Consider the following 21,814-nt stretch of genomic DNA (forward strand, 5'->3'; position numbering starts at 1 on the left):
ATTAGCCAGGCATGGTGGCACGAGCCTGTTAGTTCCAGCTACTCAGGAGGCTGAGACAGGAGAATCGCTTGAACGCAGGAGGCAGAGGTTGCAGTGAACTGAGATCATGCCACTGCACTCTGGCCTGGGTGACAGAGCGAGACTCTGTCTCAAAAAAAAAAAAACAGGAATAATTTGGCAGGCCACCACTCTCCCTCCATCAAGGTGAGTTGGACAGTGTTATCCTCACAGGAGAAGGGGAGGGATGGAGAGGAAGGGAAGGCAGTGTTCACGTACGCCCTGCACACTGGACTTAGCTTTGGTCTACGTTTTGCCTCCTTCCACACAAGGCTAGCCAAAGCCGATGGGCTCTGGACCCCACTTTGTCACCAAGATATTATAACTGGGGAATCAACTGACCTTGGGAATTCTAAACCCCAGAACCAAATTTCAACCACCAAAATTGTTCAGTCTAGCAGTCTTCCTCCTCCTTAGCTGCCACCTCCAACAATAACAGTAATAGCACCCACTTACTGGCATTTACTACACGCTAGACCTTGTGCTGATCATTTTCCATGTATAAAATCTTTCAAACCTGCCAGAAATCCTGGTTAGTAATTTTTTTAAGTATCTTTCTTATTCTTACAAATTTACAAATTAATACACATATACTCTTTTTAGAAAAAAGTCAATCAATGGAGGAAATAAAAAACAGCCCCCTAATGACCCACATGGTAGACAGCAGGTAATACATATCCTTTTAAAGCCTTTCTACACCACAAAACACTTTCTTCTCTTTTCACAATGAGGCCACATAAAGTAGAATGTTAGTTTTTCAACTAACAATGTTTTGTTAGCTGAAAAGCTAACATTCTACCTCATTCTCTTTTTTAAGGCTGTTTCTCTATATGATCACATGATAATTTATTTAGAGACAGGCATTATTAGGCTGGGCATGGTGCCTCATGCCTGTAATCCCAGCACTTTGGGAGGCCAAGGCGGGAAGATCACAAGATCAGGAGATTGAAATCATCCTGGCTAAGAAGGTGAAAACCCGTCTCTACTAAAAATACAAAAAATTAGCCGGGTGTAGTGGCATGCGTCTGTAGTCCCAGCTACTCGGGATGCTGAGGCAGGAGAATCACTTGAACCCAGGAGATGGAGGGTGCAGCAAGTGGAGATCGTGCCAATGCACTCCAGTCTGGACAACAGAGTGAGACTCCGTATAAAAAAAAAAAAAGTGCAAGGCGAAGCAGCAAGTAATGACAGACAGAAAAGCTGCAGCAAGTTACCCAGAAGATCTAGCTAAGATCACTGATAAAGGTGGCTACACTAAACAACACTGTAGACAATGACAGACAATGATTTTTTCTTTTTTCTTTTGAGACAGAGTCTCGCTCTATTACCCAGGCTGGAGTGCAGTGGTGCAATCCTGGCTCACTGCAACTTCTGCCTCCCAGGTTCTAACAATTCTGGTGGCTCAGCCTCCCGAGTAGCCGAAATTACAAGTGCCTGTCACCAGGCCTGGCTAATTTTTATATTTTTCTTTATATTATTATTTTTAAAATTTTTGTATTTTTAGTAGAGACAGGTTTCACCGTGTTGGTCAGGCTGGTCTTGAACTCCTGACCTCAGGTCATCCACCCACCTCACCCTCCCAAAGTGTTGGGATTACAGGCATGAGCCACCCCACTTGGCCAAACTTTTTTTTTTTTTTTTGAGACAGTCTTGCTCTGCCACCAGGCTGGAGTGCAGTGGGGCAATCTTGGCTCACTGCAACCTCCGACTCCCTGATTCAAGCTACTCTCCTGCCTCAGACTCCTAAGTAGCTGGGATTACAGGCACTTGCCACCGTGTCCAGCTAATTTTTAAAAAATATTTTTTAGGTCAGGCGCGGTGGCTCACGCCTGTAATCCCAGCACTTTGGGAGGCCGAGGTGGGTGGATCACAAGGTCAAGAGATCGAGACCATCCTGATCAACATGGTGAAACCCAGTCTCTACTAAAAATACAAAAAATTAGCTGGGCATTGTGGTGCGTGCCTGTAATCCCAGCTACTCAGGAGGCTGAGGCAGGAGAATTGCCTGAACCCAGGAGGCGGAGGTTGTGGTGAGCCGAGATCGCGCCATTGCACTCCAGCTTGGGTAACAAGAGCGAAACTCCGTCTCAAAAAAAAAAAAAAAAAAAAAAATTTTTTTAGTAAAGATGGGATTTCACCACGTTGGCCAGACAGTCTCGATCTCCTGACATCGTGACCCGCCCAACTCGGCCTCCCAAAGTGCTGGGATTACAGGCGTGAGCCACCGTGCCCAGCCCAAACATAACTTTTATATGCACTGAGAAACTGAAAAATCTGTGTCACTCACTTACTGCGATTATTTGCTTTATTTAAGTAGTCTGGAACCAAACTCGCAATATCTCCAAAGTAAGCCGCTATAGCTCTAACCCCCAGGATAGAACTGTTTCCTGCTCAGTCCAGGCCACTTGGCCTTCCTGGATCACAGGATGCATACACAACTCCAACTTGAAACCCACATGCCTCACCAGGAGGTTCCCGAACAGAGCTTTCGTATAAAGAGGTCTACTCAGCTATTACCACAAAAAGTCAGCACTACAAAGGATCTTAGCAGTTATTAGTCTGAATCCCTCCTCACTTTATATAGTAAGAGAGATCATAAATTACGGTTTTATGACAAACTAATAAAGCTTCAAACCACAGAAATACATTGAAAATTTCAAAACAAAAGTAAAAAGCAGTTAAGTTTAGATTATGCTAGGTATAGGCCGTGCAGAGCAGGGAAGCCAGGAGGTCAACACCAGCCTGGGCAACATAGCTAAAGCCTGTCTCTACCAAAATAAACAAACAAAAGGTTAAGAAAACAGATTATACTAGGCACTATTTGGGGGTGAAGAGTGGACTGTGAAGGTAATAAGATTTTGCAAAAATCTAAATGTGTATTAGAGCCTCCAAAAACATTGAGAAACCCATCTCTTGTCTCATGGTAGTGCAAAATTTTGGTTTTGGTAATTCCTAGCACCAGACTTCTCCTCTGAATATTAGCCAATATCTCATAAACTGCTAGAAACAGGTTTATACAGTATATCATTAACCATAAAGCTTCAGCTTAAGAGATGTCAATAATAATTGGTTGTCATATAACAAAAAAAAGCTGACAAAACACTGAGGTTCACTTTTCCATTACATTTAATCAGGGAACTTAGCTACTGTGAGTTTACTACCAAAAGTATACGCAGCTACTATTGCTATTATAAAAACAGCATTTTCCTCTCCTAGTTACCCCTTAGAAGCCTCAGTATCTAATTACTCAGTATCTAATAACTCTCAAAAAGGACAAGAACCCAACTGGATCATAAGGCATTCTTGATTAAGTGTGATTTTTAAGGATTTGTTCAATACCAGAGGCAACTAACCACATAAAGAGATTAAAATTGGGTTCTAGGATTTGTTTTTGTTTTATGGCAAGACATGGCAGATAAAAAGCGTGGCTGGGCGTGGTGGCTCACGCCTGTAATTCCAGCACCGTGGGAGGTTGACTGAGGCAGGTGGATCACCTGAGGTCAGGAGTTCAAGACCAGCCTGGCCAACGTGTAGAAACCCCGTCTCTACTAAAAATACAGAAAAACTAGGTGGACATGGTGACAGGCACCTGTAATCCCAGCTGCTCAGGAGGCTGAGACAGGAAAATCACTTAAACCCAGGAGGCAGAGGTTACAGTGAGCCGACATCACACCATTGCACTCCAGACTGGGACACAAGAGTGAAACTCTGTCTTCAAAAAAAAAAAAACACAGAAGAAGCCAAAACCCATAGTGTAAGGCAGTATGACATAAATTGGTTACATCTACAGGATCACTCATTAATTCATTTAGGAAAATTTTACTGAGCCCAGCTTGGCACTGGGGTAAGCTCTGAGCCAACTTCCACCCTCACTAAATGTGGAGCAGACACAGAGAAGAGACAACAGAAAACTGCAGTACAGAACTGCGGAGTGCCACAAGATCCCACAGAAGGGCTGCCTGCTCCATCAAGAAAGACTTCCCAAAGGACACCACAGGAAGGCTGAGACAGAAAGGAGTTAGCCACAGATGGGAATGAGAGGGTAGGTAGATTATGTCCCAAGAAGACAGAATAACTGGATAGTAGCAGGGCTAAATTGCTAATCAATGGCAGATGAAAACAGGACTGAAGAATCCCCCATTAGGAGCTGCTTTCTTCTGTGCCAAAAACTTGACATTTAAATAACCATATCAAGATTTGGTTGTTTCCAGCCATGCTGCTTCATTCCATAAGGTGATAAAGGCCCTCCTCTTACCCATCTTCCAGATACTAAACAGTAATCTTTTTATATTTTTATTTTACTTTTGCTACTCTTTTCTACTCTATTTACAAAGAACAAAAGTGGAAACTCTCAAAATAATCCAGTGTGTTAAATAAACTGACTGCCAAAAAAAAAAAAGGTTAAAACTATGAAATCTCCCCAGACACAGAATTCATAAAGTGTTTAAAAGAGAAAGTGGTTTAATTGTAACAGTATTATTAATTAAATGCTGATAAAAATCATTCTTTCAAAATTTTTCTAATTTTAATTATAAACATAAATCCTTTAATCATTAATTACACTACTGCTGTGGTAGTTAAGCAGACTCAAATGCCACAGCAAACAAGAAAGCTAGTTACCCAAAGACATCAGAGAGCATCCTCACAAAATGACACCTTTGCATTTTTTTCTTCAAGTGAAAACTTGCTAGATGCCTATCTGAAATTAAGTAATCTCTAAAGCAAGAATGTCTTTGAACTATATTGAATCAAAATCATTTAATTTTTTTTAAATTTTTTTAATACAGACAAGGTCCTTTCTATGTTGCCCAGGCTGGTCTCAGACTCCTGGCCTCAAGCGACCCTTCTGCCTTGGCCTACCAAAACGTTGGGATCACAGGAGTGAGCCACCCACACCCAGCCTAACATTTTAGAGATAATAAACATTTTGAGGATAACAACACACATCTATAGTGTATAGTTAGTATACACAAGGGTCTCTCTCTGCCACCCAGGCTGGAGTGCAGTGATAGGATCACAGCTGGCTGCAGCCTCAATCTCCTGGGCTCAGGCATTCCTCCCACCTCAGCCTCTAAAGTATCTGGGGACTACAGATGAGCACCACCACACCAGGCTAATATTTTTTTAATTTTTAATTTATTATTTTTTTAGACAGAGTCTCACTCTGTGGCCAGGATGGAGCGCAGTGGCACAATCTCGGCTCACTGCAACCTCCGCCTCCTGGGTTCAAGTGATTCTCCTGCCTCAGCCTCCAGAGTAGCTGGGACTACAGGCGTGTGCCACCATGCCCAGTTAATTTTGGTATTTTTATTTTTAAGAAGAAGTCTGACTCTGTCACCCAGGCTGGAGTACAGTGGTGCGATCTCAGCTCACTGCAACTCCTGCCCCCTGAGTTCAAGTGATTCTCCTGCCTCAGGCTCCTGAGTAGCTGGGACTACAGACACATACCACCACACCCAGTTAATTTTTATATTTTTAGTAGAAAAGGGGTTTCCCCAAGTTGGCCAGGCTGGCCTCAAACTCCTGACCTCAGGTGACTCCCCCCACCTTGGCTTCCCAAAGTGCTGGGACTACAGGCGTGAGTCACCAAGCCCGGTGTCTTATAGGTTCTTCATATGTAACAACTCATTTAAAACTCATAAAACCTAATGAGGGAGGTACTACTATGACCCTTATTTTACAGATGAGGAAACTGAGACACAGAGAAATTAAGTAACTCGTTCAATATTACATAGCCAGGAAATGACAGAGTTGAGACTCAAACCCAGATAGTCTGTTCCACAATCTGCACTCTTTATTGCCTCCCAATAGTTTTCCAAACATAAAAGCAAGTATTCATAACTGAAAACTACTATAATAAAACCCCAGCCACCTATAACCCTTGAGAAATTAATTATTATGAATGGCAGCATTCTGTGAATGGCTGGGGGTTTAACCCTTCCATCTCAGGCAAAATCTGAAACTGTATTGTACATATGATGGCCACTGGCACACATGGCTACCGAGAACCTGGGGTATGGGTTAAGCCAAATTGAGTTCTACCACATACATAAAATATGTTCTGAAATTTGAGAGACCCAATTAGTATGAAGAAAAGAATGTAAAATAGCTCATTAATGATGTTTTAATGTTAACTACATATTCAAATAATATACACACACACACACATACTTTTTTTTTTTTTTTTTTGAGTCAGAGTCTCACTCTGTCGCCCAGGCTAGAGTGCAGTGGCACAATGTCAGCTCACTACAACCTCTACTTTCCAGGTTCAAGCAATTCTCCTGCCTCAGCCTCCTGAGTAGCTGAAACTACAAGTGCCCACCACCACACCTAGCTAATTTTTTGTATTTTTAGTAGAGATGAGCTTTCACCATGTTAGCCAGGATGATCTTGATCTCCTGACCTCATGATCCGCCCACCTCGGCCTCCCAAAGTGCTGAGATTACAGGTGTGAGCCACTGTACCTAGCCTCAATTATTTTTTTATATAATTAGTTAGATAAAATATATTACAATTAATTTCAACTTCATTCTTTTACTTTTTTTTTTTTAGACAGAGTCTCACTCTGTCACCCAGGTCGGAGTGCAGTGATACAATCTCAGCTCACTGCAATCTCTGCCTCCCAAGTTCAAGTGATTCTCAAGCCTCAGCTTCCCCAGTAGCTGGGATTACAGGCGCGTGTCACTACGTCTGGCTAATTTTTGTATTATTAGTACAGATGGGGTTTCACTATGTTGGCCAGTCTGGTCTTGAACTCCTGACCTCAAGTGATCACCCGCCTTGGCCTCCCAAAGTTCTGGGATTACAGGTGCGAGCCACCACACTCGGCCTCTTTTGCCTTTTTTTTTTTTTTTTTTTTGAGACCGAGTCTTGCTCTGTCACCTAGGCTGCAGTGCAGTGTCACAATTCTTGGCTCACTGCAGCCTCCGCCTCCCAAGTTCAAGCAATTCTTCAATTCTTTTTTTTTTTTTTTTTTTTTTTTTGAGACGGAGTTTCGCTCGTTACCCAGGCTGGAGTGCAATGGCATGATCTCGGCTCACCGCAACCTCCGCCTCCTGGGTTCAGGCAATTCTCCTGCCTCAGGCTCCTGAGTAGCTGGGATTATAGGCACGCGCCACCATGCCCAGCTAATTTTTTGTATTAGTAGAGACGGGGTTTCACCATGTTGACCAGGATGGTTTCGATCTCTTGACCTCGTGATCCACCCGCCTCGGCCTCCCAAAGTGCTGGGATTACAGGCGTGAGCCACTGCACCCGGCCCTCTTTTGCCTTTTTAATGTGGCTCCTAGAAAACTGCAGCTGGGCGCAGTAGCTCTTGAAAAAAATTAAAAATTAGCCAGGGATGGTGGTGTGTACCTGTAGTCCCAGCTGTTCAGGAGGCTAAGGCAAGAGGATTGTTTGAGCCCGGGAGTTTAAAGTTACAGTGAGCCTGTCACTGTATTCCAGCCTGGGCAGCAATGCAAGATCTTAGCTCTTAAAAAAAAAAAAAAAAAAAAGTTATGTTTCTGTTGCACACAGCTCATCTAAAATGTATCCAGTTGCTGTCTACATCACTGATATTATTTACTGTTTTCTTGATGACTCAGTCATCATGAGGAACTTTAACCACTACCCTAAGTGTAATGTGTCATCTGTAATCGTGACTACCCTTGGACTGACTAAGGTCAGGCTGCCCACCCTCAGACCTCAACCTCAGGTTGTGCTTGAAGCTATACCTCTGTATGATTTCCAGCATGAGACCACAATCTCCAGCCAGTCTGTCTGCCAATGACTACCCCTCTAGCAACCTCAGATACAGCTTCTAATGGCTTAGAAGCCAGGTAAATTGGAACTATGTAACATGTAGGAATAAAGGTTACCTGAAGGATTGAGGAGATCAACAAACCGAATTCAGCTTCAACGCCAGGTTCTTTCACAACTATTTTGATCACTCAGAGACCTTTCTCTGCCTTGACTATTGTAAAGGACTACTCTCTTCACCTTCATACACTTAAAGGTACCACTTTTAACTAAAATTGGAGCACTTTACATCTCAGCTTAAGACCCATTGGCTGGGCATGGTAGCTCATGGCTATAATCCCAGCACTTTGGGAGGCCGAGGCGGACGGATCACCTGAGGTCAGGAGTTCAAGACCAGCCTGGCCAACACAGCAAAACCAGTCTCAATTAAAAATACAAAAATTAGCTGGGCACAGTGATGGGTACCTGTAATCCCAGCTACTTGGGAGACTAAGGTGAGTAGACCACCTGAGGTCAGGAGTTTGAGACCAGCATGGACAACATGGTGGAATCCCATTTCTACTAAAATACAAAATTTAGCTGGGTGTGTGGTGTGCACCTGTATGTAATCCCAGCTACTCTGAAGGCTGAGGCATAAGAATCGCTTGTACCCAGGAAGCAGAGATCATGCCACTGCACTCCAGCCTGGATGACAGAGCGAGACTCCATCTCAAAATAAAAAGGATGGGAGGGCTGGGCACGGTAGCTCATGTCTGTAATCCTAGCACTTTGGGAGGCTAAGGAGGGTGGATCACCTGAGGTCAGGAGTTTGAGACCAGCCTGGCCAACTTGGTGAAACCCCATCTCTACCAAAAATATTAAAAAATTAGCCAAGCCTGGTGCTGGGTGCCTATAATCCCAGCTACTCAGGAGGCTGAGGCAGAATTCCTTGAACCCAGGAGACGTTGCAGTCAGCAGACACGGTACTACTGCACACTAGCCTAAGCGACAGAGATTCTTTCTCAAAAAAAAAAAAAAAAAAAAAAATCCTTCTACCAAAAAGCCCTTCCCCATCACCTTCACTCCTTCCTCAGTCTTCCAAATCCCACTCAAATGTCGCCTCCTCTGTGAAACTTCCCAACATCTCGAGGTTGACAAGACCTCTCTGCCATTGTACTCCGCTACACCTTGTATTCTGACTTTTATCTTTTGGAATGACTTTTTTTTTTTGGTTACATGATTGTTCTCCACAATATGAGCTCACCAAAAGCAAAGGCAGACCCAGCATGTAATCAATGCATCCTAAAGGCGTGCTGAGTTCATTCAGTAAGCAAGTACATATTAAATGCCTACCAGAGACCCGCAACGTTCTAAGTGCCAAGGATACTGCAGTGGGAAAAGAAAACAAACTCTGCTTTCATGATGCTTCCACAAATAAACAGCAGGCTGACATAAGCACTACAAAGAGGAATTGGCTGGGTGTAGTGGCTCACACCTGTAATCCCAACACTTTGGGAGGCTGAGGCAGGCGGATCACTTGAGGCCAGGAGTTCGAGACCAGCCTGACCAACATGGCGAAACTCCATCTCTAACGAAAATACAAAAAATTAGCTGGGCATGGTGGAGCACACATGTGGTCCCAGCTGCTTGGGAGGCTGAAGCATGAGAATTGCTTGAAACCGGCAGGCGGAGGTTGCAGTGAGTCAAGATTGCGCTGGTGTACTCCAGCCTGGATGACAGAGTGAGACTCTGTCTCAAAAAATACTACAAAGAGGAATAAAGCACAGGAAGGGGAGGGGCATTTCATACAAGATGGAAGGTACCATCGACGCAGGGACCACGAAACAGGAAATCAGCTTTTCAGCTGACAGAACACTGCGTGAAGTGAACTTTATTCTGGTTCTGCGTCAGGTCTGGGTAACAGAAAGCACTGCGCAGAGAAGGTAAACTTTAATTTCTTTCTTTTTTTTTGAGACGGAGTCTTGCTCTTTCGCCAGGCTGGAGTGCAGTGGCGTGATCTCGGCTCACTGCAACCTCCGTCTCCCGGATTCAAGTGATTCCCCTGCCTCAGCCTCCTGAGTAGCTGGGACTACAGGTGCGTGCCACCACACCCAGCTAATTTTTTGTATTTTAGTAGAGACAGGGTTTCACCATGGCCAGGATGGTCTCGATCTCCTTACCTCACGATCCGCCCACCTCAGCCTCCCAAAGTGCTGGGATTACAGGCATGAGCCACCATATCCGGCCTACCCCCACCCCCCCTAACCCCCCGAGATGGAGTTTCACTCTTGCTGCCCAGGCTGGAGTACAATGGCACGATCTCTCTCACTTCACTGCAACCTCTGCTTCCCAGGTTGAAGCTATTCTCCCGCCTCTGCCTCCCAAGTAGTTTGGATTACAGGTGCCCACCACCATACCCAGCTAATTTTTTGTATTTTTAGTGGAGACAGGGTTTCCTCATGTTGGTCAAGTTGGTCTCCCACTCGTGACTTCAGGTGATCCACCTGCCTTGGCCTCCCAAAGGGCTGGGATTACAGGCGTGAGCCACCGCACCCAGCTAAACTTCAATTTCTAAGAAAAGCAAACTATTTTCTCTCTGTTCTATTAACTTAATAGATTTTGTGATTACCATGCAGCTTCTCTCAGCATGAAGAGCACAAGCATTCTGCCTCAGAGTAACAGGGTCAGTGTGATCCTTTTCTGACTGAATCTTGTCTGCCAAGAAGTCTTATGATTGCTGGAGAAAAAGTACTTGGTAAACATTTGCTCTTTTTTTTTTTTTTTTTTTTTTTTTAAAGACAGGATCTATTACCAAGACTCGAGTGCAATGGCATGAAGGTGGCTCACTGCAACCTCTGCCTCCCAGGCTCAAGGGATCCTCCTACCTTAGCCTCCTGAGTAGCTGGGAACACAGGTGTGAGCCACCATGCCCAGCTAATTTTTGTATTATTTTGGTAGAGATGGGGTTTGCCATGATGCCCAGGCTGGTGTTGAACTCTTTGGCTCAAGCAATCCTCCTGCCTCAGCCTCCCAAAGTGTTGGGCATGAGACATTGTCCCCAGCATTTTCTTTTCCTTTTAAAGAAATGGGGTCTCAGGCCCAGTGCGGTGGCTCACTCCTATAATCCCAGCACTTTGGGAGGCCGAGGCGGGTGGATCACCTAAGGTCAGGAGTTTGAGACCAGCCTGACCAACAAGGAGAAACCCCATCTCTATAAAAAAAAAAAAATTAATAAAAAATTAAAATTTTTTTTAAAAAAAAGAGATGGGGTCTCACTCTGTTGTCCAGGCTGAAGTACAGTGGTGTGATCATAGCTCACTGCAGCCTCAACTTCCCAGGCTCAAGCGACCCTCCTGTATTAGCCTCCTGAGTTGCTGGGTCTACAAAGGCATGCCACTATGTCCTGCTAATTTTTTATTTTTATTTTTCATAGAGACAGGGTCTCACTATGCTCCCCTGTCTAGCGTCAAACTCCTGGCCACAAGCAATCCTTCCACCTTGGTCTCCTGAAGTGCTAGGATTGCAGACGTAAGCCATGGCACCTGGCCTACTGACTACTTTTTTTTTTTTTAAGATAGAGTCTTGGTGTCCAGGCTGGAGTGCAGTGGCACGATTCAGCTCACTGCAACCTCTGCTCAAGCAATTTTCCTGCCTCAGCCTCCCAGACAGCTGGGGTTACAGGCGCCTGCTACCACGCCTGGCTAATTTTTTTCTATTTTTAGTAAAGACAAGGTTTTACAATGTTGGCCAGGCTGCTCTTGAACTCCTGACCTCAAGTGATGCGCCTACCTCGGCCTCCCAAAGTGCTGGGATTATAGGTGTGAGTCACCGCGCCTGGCCCCCAACTACTTATTACATATAGTAACAGATAATGCTCTAAGCAACTAACAATCCTAACAGCATTATGAAATACAGTGGGGTTTTTTTGGTTTTTTTTTGAGATGGAGTCTCACTCCCGTCGTGCAGGCTGGAGTGCAGTGGCACAATCTCAGCTCACTGCAACCTCGACCTCCCGGGTTCAAGCAATTCTCCTTCCTCAGCCTCCCAAGTAGCTGGGACTACAGGCATGCACCACCATGCCCAGATAATTTTTGTATATTTAGTAGAGACGGGGTTTCACTATGTTGGCCAGGCTGGTCTTGAACTCCTGACCTCAGGTGATCCACCCACCTCAGTCTGAAGCACCTGTAATCCCAGCTTACTCTGGAGGCTGAGGCAGGAGAATTGCTTGAACCTGGGAGGCGGAGGCTGCAGTGAGCTGAGATCAAGCCATTGTACTTCAGCCTGGGCAACAGGGTGAGACTGTCTCAAAAAAAAAAAAAAAAAAAAAAAATTGTGCAAAGTCACAGAGTTAGTAAGAGGCAAAGCCAGAATATACAGTCTCAACTCTGGACTTGCTAACGACCACTATGCTCTACACTTTTCACATCTGTGTTTCCTGTCACAAGTTCTAGCTCTACCACAAAAATCTGTTTGTACTTTGATAATTTGTGACGTTGACTATTATGTACTGGTACTATTTTCAAGAATGTCATTAGATAGAAATACATTGAGTAGGCCGGGCGCGGTGGCTCAAGCCTGTAATCCCAGCACTTTGGGAGGCCGAGGCGGGTGGATCACGAGGTCAAGAGATCGAGACCATCCTGGTCAACATGGTGAAACCCCGTCTCTACTAATACAAAAAATTAGCTGGGCACGGTGGCGCGTGCCTGTAATCCCAGCTACTCAGGAGGCTGAGGCAGGAGAATTGCCTGAACCCAGGAGGCGGAGATTGCGGTGAGCCGAGATCGCGCCATTGCGCTCCAGCCTGGGTATCAAGAGCGAAACTCCGTCTCAAAAAAAAAAAAAAAAAAAAAAAGAAATACATTGAGTAAAAAGCAGAACATAAGAAATCAACACAAACAGAAATTATACCTCTACAAAAAGTGTTATATATAAACTCTGCCAGGCGCTTGGAGCACAAAGATGGACGAAGTGAGTCCAGTCTCTGTCCTGAGAACCTTGGTCCAGTGGGCTCAGGGTGATGCTTATCAGGCAAACTGGCAACACAGGGAGGATGTGTGTGGGTGTTGCAAATGACCAGGCAGCAATTAACCCACAACATTAAAGCCACTGAAACAGGCAAACTTTTTTTAATTTAACATATTTATTTAACCTTAAGATTTAAGGGTAACATCTTTCTGGACATGGCACACATCTATCTCAAGCTTCACACAGCCAAAATAAAACTCATTATTCTCCTCACAACTCTTTAAACTTATTCCTTCTCAAGCAGTATCTTCTATCTTAAAGAAAAGGCAAGCCTGGCTGCTGAAGCAATAAACTTGTTATCCTCAATTCCAGTTATGCTCCTTCCTTCTTTCCTTCCTTCCTCTCTCTCACACACAGTTACATGTCCACGTATGCAAGCACTCACTCCCTCACATGCATACACTCACACGCACACATACACACACTCTCCATCAGATCTACTTACTGCCTATCAAGTGGATCTTTCTCTTCTTCAGGTCCTCAAAGTCAGGCCTACAACAATTTGTTTCCTAACTACCCTTCCTGTTTATTTTTAATCTCCCTTACTGCACCAACCATCTATCCTCCAATAATTCTGGCTCTAGAATTATTTTCCTATCATACAAATCTGACTCTATCACTCCACTATTTAAAAACATTTGGTGGTTTCTAGCCAGGCATGGTGGCTCACACCTGTAATCCCAGCACTATGAGAGGCCAAGGCGCACAGATCACCTGAGGTCAGGAGTTCAGACCAGCCTGGCCAATATGGCAAAATCCTGTCTCTACTAAAAATACAAAAATTAGCGGGACCTGGTGGCACACACCTGTAGTCTCAGGTATCCAAGAGGCTAAGGAAGGAGAATCGCTTGAACTCAGGAGGTAGAGGTTGCAGTGAGCCAAGATCATGCCACTGCACTCCAGCCTGTGCAGAGACTCCATCTCAAAAAAATAATAAAATAAATAACAACAATAAAAACATTTGATCTCTACAGGATCAAGTCCAACTCTGTTATGGCACACACACACATACAGCTCTTCACAATGGGGCCCAACATGACCTTCCACATCATATCTTTCTTCATTCAACAAATATTCACTGAGCACCAACTATGTGCCAGTCATTGGGCTAAGTGGCAGTGTTATAATGGCAAACAAAAAGAGAGAGCTCTTGCTCTCATGAAACTCACAGTCTAGGACAAGAAACAGAATCAACCAGTCACACAAATGTTTAAGATTACAACTAAGACAAGTACTGCAAAGACACTCCAGGTAAAATAATCTGAAATTAGACAGTGGCAATAGTTGTACAACCTCATGCATACACTAAAAACCAATGAACTGTACACACTAAAAGGTGAATTTTATAGCATATGAATTACACCATATCCCTCTCCCCAGAAAAAGGCACGGCAGGGTGAGCACTTCTGATGGTAGAGTGGGCCAAAGCAGAGACGGTAAAAGCTTTCCAGAGGAAATAATAGAGTTTACAAATAACATATTTACTAAGCATTTACTACATGCCAGGCAACTTTCACTGCAGTAATGCATCGACTCACCTACCAACAATGGAAGGTTACTAATTATGCACAACTCAGAGACAAGGAAGTGAAGGGTCAAGTAACTTTAAGGTCAGAGAGCCCATAAGTGGCGATGCCAGCATCCATATTTAAGCAAAACAATGTGAGGGTCTGCACTCTTACCTACTATAGTAAAGTCACCTAGGCAATGCCTGTTACTCAGAACTACTTATGATGCAATAAACAGACCACTGTGTTTCATTTCTGATAAAAAGAAATCTCTCCATCCCCTTTGTCATTACAATGGCCTCTAAGGCCCTACAAGATCCATCCTACACTACCGTCCCCATTACCTTTCTGACTTCACCTCCTCCACTTTCCCCCTACTCACTCTGCTCCTGCCACACAGACCTATTTTGTTCCCCCAGCATGCTGGGCATGTTCCTACCACACGGCCTTTGCGTTTTCTTGAGCTATGATAATTACAATCACAACGTGTGGCATAAATCATGATTCTGCTAAAACCTCAGTTAACATTTTCTCTAAACACATCAATAGTGCCACTAACAAGATCTTGTACTGAAATGTATACTAATATTTCAAATGGCATTAATTTTAATGAAAATGACCGAATTTTTCCAGTTCTATATTGTTCTAAATGATGTCACCAAAGATTTTTATTTTACAAAATCCAGTAACAGCAGCTTTTGCTTACCAATTAGTCTGAACAACAGTCATACAGCTATCTGCGCAGTGAAATAAAGCAAAGCAATCAAGCCAAGAAAGTGTCACAATAGAATCTGATTACCACCATTCCTCTGTTTAGCCCTAGAACCACAGTTTGTGAAATAACTATGACAACAGCACTTCAAGGCACCAAAATCTCACCACACTTTTGCTGAGAAACTATTCTCCATCTGTGCAAACACATACAAATGCATGTTGACAACCAGTTATATAACTTCAATACAATAACCCAGTGATATTTTAAGTTCCTATTTTGCTAAAAATCCTAAGAAACTGTGATTCCTAAAACTGTTCAGAGTAGGATGCTGAGAAAGGAATTAAGAAAATACATTTAACACATTTACATTTAAAACTGAGTTGTCCCCAAACTCCAGGTGGAAAATACACCTTTTTGTCAAAAACATTCACCTTGGGATCCTTTTTATTTACTTTGAGACAGAGTCTCGCTCGGTCACCCACGCTGAAGTGCAGCAGCATGACCACAGCTCACTGCAGCATCAACCTCCCAGGCTCAAGTGATCCTCCCACTTCAGCCTCTTCAGTAGCTGGGACTACAGGCACTTGCCACCATGCCCGGCTAGTTTTCTTTTTTATTTTTGTAGAGACAGGGTCTCCCTATGTTGCCCAGGCTGGTCTCAAACTCCTGGCCTCAAGGTATCCTCCCACCTGAGCCTCTCAAAGTGCTGGGGTTATAAGCCACTGTGCCCAGCCAAAAAAAGCTTTCACATACACATTTTTGTATCATTGAGACTTTGTTTTTCCTTTTAGAAATTTTTGGGTAGTCCAAGGCCAGAAACAAATTACCTTAAATGGCACTATTATATGTAATTTTTGTTTTAAATAAACTAGAGGCTTAAAAAAAAATGTTGCGTGTGGTGGCTCACAGCTGTAATCCCAGCACTATGGGAGGCTGAGGCAGGTGGATCACGAGGTCAGGAGTTTGAGACCAGCCCGGCCAACATGGCAAAACCCTCTCTCTACTCAAAATACAAAAATTAGCCTGGTGTAGTGGTCGGCACCTGTAATCCCAGCTACTAGGGAAGCCGAGACAGGAGAATTGCTTGAATCCAGAAGGCGGAGTTGCAGTGAGCCAAGACTGTGCCATTGCACTCTAGCCTGGGCAACAACAGTAAAACTCCATCTCAAAGAAAAAAAAAATCTGGTCCAGGCCAGGCGCGGTGGCTCATGTCTGAAATTCCAGCACTTTGAGGGGCTGAGGCAGACAGATCATTTGAGGTCAGGAATTCAAGACCAGCTTGGCCAACATGGTGAAACCTTGTCTCTCCTAAAAATACAAAAAAATTAGCTGGGCATGGTAGCACACTCCTATAATCCCAGCTACTAGGGAGGCTGAGGCAGGAGAATCACTTGAACCCGGGAGGCGGAGGCTGCAGTGAGCTGAGATCACACCACTGTACTCCAGCCTGGGTGACAGAGGGAGAATCCATTTCAAAAAAAAAAATAAAGAACACAATGTATTGCATATTTCAAAACAGCTAGGAGAGCTATCGAAATGTTCCCACACATAGAAATTGTAAGTGCTAGAAGCAATGGATATCCCAAATACCCTGACTTGATCATCACACATTCTATGCATGTAACAAAATATCACATATACCTCAGAAACATATAGAAATGTATCAACTTAAAAAAATGTTTTAGGCTGGGCGCAGTGGCTCACGCCTATAATCCCAACACTCTGAGAGGCCAAGGTAGGCAGATCACTTAAAGTCAGGAGTTCGTGACTAGCCAGGCCAACATGGTGAAACCTCATCTATACTAAAACCTCATCTATACTAAAAATACAAAAAAATTAGCCGGGTGTGGTGGTGGCACCAGTAATCTCAGCTACTCAAGAGGCTGAGTCAGGAGAATCACTTGAATCCGGCAGGCAGAGATTGTAGTAAGCCAAGAGCATGCACTCCAGCCTAGGTGACAGATCGAGACTCTATCTCAAAAGAAAAAAAGAAAAACATTTTTTAAAAATAATCCAGTCTTTGGTGTTTGTTTACTAAATTAGGCTGTAAAATCAAGCTTATCAAGTCACTTAATTACTAATTAAAAATTAATAGCAAACATTTACTGAGCTTTTACTATCTGCTCTATCATAAAAGATGTTTGGGAAATGAAAGAGTTTACTAAAGGCTGCCAAAACAAGTGTCGAGTTGCCTGAACCTTTGATGCAACCAACATGAATTTTGGAGAACTTCATACAAGTATCTGCCATAAATCAGCTACTCAACCAACCACAAATGCCTGAAAATTACTATATCCAACTCATTTGACAGATGAGAAACTGAGGCCCGAAGAGATTAAATCCAAAGGTCTTCACTAACAAGTAGGAATAACAACCCTATTTCCCATTCAGGATTTTGTTGTCAATTACATGTCAGTGTTTATTTTATTTATTTATTTTTTGAGATGGAGCCTTATTCTGTTGCCCAGGCTGGAGTGCAGTGGTGTAACCTTGGCTCACAGCAACCTCTACTTCCCAGGTTCAAGTAATTCTCCCGCCAGCCTCCTGATTAGCAGGGACTACAGGCATGCGCCACCATGCCCAGCTAATTTTTTTGTTTGGTTTTGTATTTTTTATTAAAGACAGGGTTTCACCATATTGGCCAGGCTGTTCTTGAATTCCTGACCTTGTGATCCGCCCACCTTGGCCTCCCAAAATGGTAAGATTACAGGCATGAGCCACTAGGCCCAGCCCGTTGTTTATTTAAAAAAGAGAAAAACCTATTCTAGTACCTCAAAATGTTTCTACATAGTTGGGAAGAAAATGAATACCTAGAATAAGTAAATATTTAATGAAAGCTAAATATTAAAAAAAAAAAATTAATGTCATCCACACCCTGCAGTAAACATGCTGAAAGAGCTCCTTGCACAGAAATAAGTAGAATCATAGCCACACTTCACAGCATCTCATGGAAGTTAGGTGTCCCACTGCTAACATTACCAAACGCCACCACCAGAGAGCCTTGTTTTTTTTTTTTTTTGGGACAGTCTCGTTCTGTCACCCAGGTTGGGGTGCAGTGGCACAATCTTGGCTCACTGCGACCTCCACCTCCCAGGTTCAAGCAATTCTCTTGCCTCCGCCTCCCAAGTAGCTGGGACTACAGGCACCTGCCACCATGCCTGGCTAATTTTTTATTTTTAGTAGAGACAGCGTTTCACCATATTGGCCAGGCTGGTCTTGAACTTCTGCCTTTGTGATCTGCCCACCTCAGCCTCCCAAAGTGCTGGGATTACAGGTATGAGCCACTGCACCAAGCCCAGCCCAGAGTGCTGACTCTTTTTTTTTTTTTTAGACAGAGTTCTGCTTTCGTTGCCCAGGCTAGAGTTCAATGGCGTGATCTTGGCTCATCAACCTCCACCTTCTGGGTTCAAGCAATTCTCCTGCCTCAGCCTCCTGAGTAGCTGAGATTACAGGAATGAGCCACCACAACTGGCTAATTTTTGCATTTTTAGTAGAGATGGGATTTTTTCTCAAATTATTGTATATTTGGTATTCATCATGATGATGAATCATTAAAGGAAAGTTGGATCATATTTTCAGTTTGTGTAGAGTAGCACTGTCCAATAAAAATCTAAAGCAAGCCACAAATGCAGTTTTAAATTTTGTGGTAACTACATGAAACAGGTTGAGAAAGTATTAATTTTAACAATATTTTTATTAACTCAGCATATCCAAAATATCACTTTAAAGTGTAATCAATATGAAAACATCACTAATGAGATGTTCTATATATTTTTTGGTACTATGTGTTTGAAATCTGGTGTAAATCTGATGACAGTTTGCATTTTACAGCACACGTCAGTTCAGACTAGCACATTTCAGTACAAGATCTTGTTAGTGGCACTATTTTGGATACATGGTTTAAGATATTACCAAGTGGTGAATGCCCTTTTCGGCCTTAGCCCACCTGCACCCAGGTGAATTAAAAATTAAAATTTAAATTAAAAAAGAGAAAAAAAGATATTACCAAGTAAGAATGGCATTTCTGAAAACTCCTACTAAATTTACAACCAACTCCAACTGTGTTAATAGAAGAAGGACTCAGTCCCACAGGTAGTATTTTTAGAGATCACGAAGGAAATACAAAAGTAAAAGTCATAAAAGAGAGTCTAAGAGAAATACCATATGTTTCTAAAAGGCAAACAAAAGCAATGTGTTTTAAACAGATAATAGACCTATTTAAAAAAAAAAAAAAAAACAGTATTTTACTGTTTTGAGAAATTTGAAGAAATGTCCCAATTGCCAGCTAAATAAACTTGTTAAAAAGGAAACCTGTTAAGGTAGGAACTCAAAACTCTAATCACGTGGAATTGAAGTAAAATGTCTGAATGAATCATATGGAAAATGTAAACCAAGTTTCTTAGCAGGAAATTTATAATTAAACATTATACAATGAAGCCAGCCAAAATTTTTCTAGATATACTTCAATGCCACCATAGTATGAATGCATCGATCGACTATTACATGATTTAACTAAAACTACTTTCAAAATTCTGAAACACCATAATGCCTTTCAAAACCTAGCCAGTGAGAATTAGAGAGGGAAGTTTCCTGCAACAGCTGGGGCTGCAAAAAATAAAAAATAAATAAATAAAAATAAAATAAATAAAGGGAGGGAAGTTTCCAAACGCCTTATTTTATAGAGATTAAAATTAAAAACTGACAATTCAAAGCCATATTAACAATATCTGCATGACATTCTGTTCAGCAAGCACTTTTGGACACATCCTATCTGATCCTCAAGACAGCTCTCAGATGTTGGTATATTTTTATCCCTACTTTGGAGGTAATTCCAGGCTCAAAGACCTTGACTTGTTCAAGGTCACACAGCTAAAAAGTGGGAGAACCAGTGTTTGACCCCACATCTTCTGATGCTCATCCAATTCTCTTTCCATTACAAGAGAATTATTCACTTAAAACCAGATATTTAGAAACCCAACAAGCCTAATACTAAAGAAAGATGTAAGGATCAAGTAGAATAAACCTTAAGACTTGGAAAACACTGAAAACCAGCTACGAAACATGCTGAAATGAGTTACAATCGGGGAGAAGAGATTATCAAGAGAAAGGAAATGAAAAGGGATGGAATCTAATCGAAACGTCCTTGGTTGCAGAATAGCAATATTCAAGTAGAAAATGCAGAGAAATTGTACTTTCCTGTGAAATGTGATTTGTAAAATAGTATTGTAGGTTAAAAAACTGATTGTGTTACTTTACTATAAACGTGTTTGAGAATTTTACTTACTCCATAGGCACTCAGAAAACCGATACCTCCCCAACTGGGTACGATCAGTCCCACATTTTTTCGTAAGTCATGATGCTTACCTCCCAAAACGCCAATTTTTAAAAATCAGAATTCAGCATCCCCTCCCATTTAGATTATAGGTAAAGGGAAGGGTCGGTAGGACGATGGCAAATTTAATGGCCAATGTCTTTCCGGGCGAAGGCATCCTTAAGGGCAGGACAAAGGCACCGCCACTACAAACGAACCTCGTTCAACCTTCAGAGCACGGAGAGCAAAACGAACCGATACTGCAGACACGGGAAAAGGGACTTCCTAAGATGGCTCTCCAGATCCGTGCACCCGGCGCCTTCCTCAGCAAACCGCGAAGGCCACGGGAACGCGGGTGCCAGCGTGGGAACTCCGGCGCGGGGGACACCCCACCGACTCCCGGCGCGACCCCAGGACGTTCGTTCCAGGCGGTCACGGCTGCGCCGCCCACGAGACCGGCCCCACAGTCCGACCGCGCCGGAGGGGACCGAGGAGACGACCGGCCCCAAAAGCATCCGCTTCTCTCCCCGGCAGCCCCCGCGACCCCGCGGCCGGGGAGGCCGAGCAGGAAGGGCCCGCAGGCGGCCCCCGCCCCGCGCTGACAGCCCGGCGCCGCCCCACCTGCCCGCCCGGGGGGCGCCGCGGCCGGGCGCGCCCGCCCAGCCACTTCCTTCCCCGCCCGCCCGGCCTCGCACCGGCCCGCGAGGGCTGGGAGCCGCGGGAGGAAGGCGGCTTGGCCGGCGGCCCGCGGAGGAAGCCACCGCCGCCCGCCCGCACCCACCGGCATCATCGCGGCGCGAGTCCGCGGCGCCCCCGGCCGCCGCCTGACAGGACGCTCCGCGCTGAGCTGTGCCCGCCGCTCCGGCCGCCTTCTAAGGCCGCGCGCCCGCCGCCGTGCTCTCCGACCTGGCCGCGGCGAGGCGGCGGCTGCGGCGGGCTGCGGGGCTTTCGCCGGCCCTGTCGCGGCCGCGGGCGCGCTGCGTCGCTGTCCCGGGCACCCGGCCGCCGCCGCCGCCGCCGCCTCAGCCCCAGCCCTACCGCCTCTGGCCCGCCCTCCCTCTCGCTCTTCAGCCCCCGCAGGCCCCGCCCCCAGCGCGACACCCCCCACGGGTCCCGTCGTTCCCTCCGATTGGCCGGGAGCGGGAGGGGGCGGGGGAGAGGGCGGGGCTTCCCGGCTCCGCCCGCCACCCTCGCTCTCGGCGGCGGCCAGGTGCGTGCGCGTCCGCGCTCCCGGCGGCGGGGGAGGGGCGGGCGCGTTGTGGGCTCCGGTGGCCGCCCCCGCCCCTGCATGAGCCCCGACTCCGGTAGACCGCGGACGGTGGGAGGACGGAGGCCCGACAGGGAAGAGTCGGGCCGGGTCCCGCCGCGGATCACGGCAGGGCCGGGACTCGAACCCGAGCTCCCGGAGGTCGACGGTGGGCGGGGCGCGTCCCTGCGGCGACAGCGCGCGCCCGCGCTTTGACCGCGGCCTGA

The 21,814-nt window shown here is 44.9% G+C and overlaps 1 protein-coding gene across 4 annotated transcripts in view; it reads right to left on the reverse strand.

Moving 5' to 3' along the window:
* Positions 1 to 21,384, reverse strand: part of PPP1R13B (protein phosphatase 1 regulatory subunit 13B) — a 116,075-nt gene extending 94,691 nt beyond the window's left edge. For 2 of the 4 annotated variants that reach the window (XM_064375257.1, XM_064375254.1), the window contains exon 1: positions 21,123 to 21,172. In XM_064375257.1, the coding sequence (XP_064231327.1) occupies positions 21,123 to 21,131 (9 nt within the window). In that variant the 5' untranslated portion in view covers positions 21,132 to 21,172. Of the gene's footprint in view, positions 1 to 20,394; positions 20,471 to 21,122 lie in introns of those variants that run through there. The other 2 variants (XM_064375255.1, XM_064375256.1) reach the window with 2 other exon arrangements.
* Positions 21,385 to 21,814: the final 430 nt, after the last annotated feature.

The sequence above is a fragment of the Aotus nancymaae genome, unplaced genomic scaffold (genome assembly GCF_030222135.1).
Source record: "Aotus nancymaae isolate 86718 unplaced genomic scaffold, 86718_ANA_hifiasm-v0.15.2.pri h1tg000011l, whole genome shotgun sequence".
NCBI lineage: Eukaryota > Metazoa > Chordata > Mammalia > Primates > Aotidae > Aotus > Aotus nancymaae.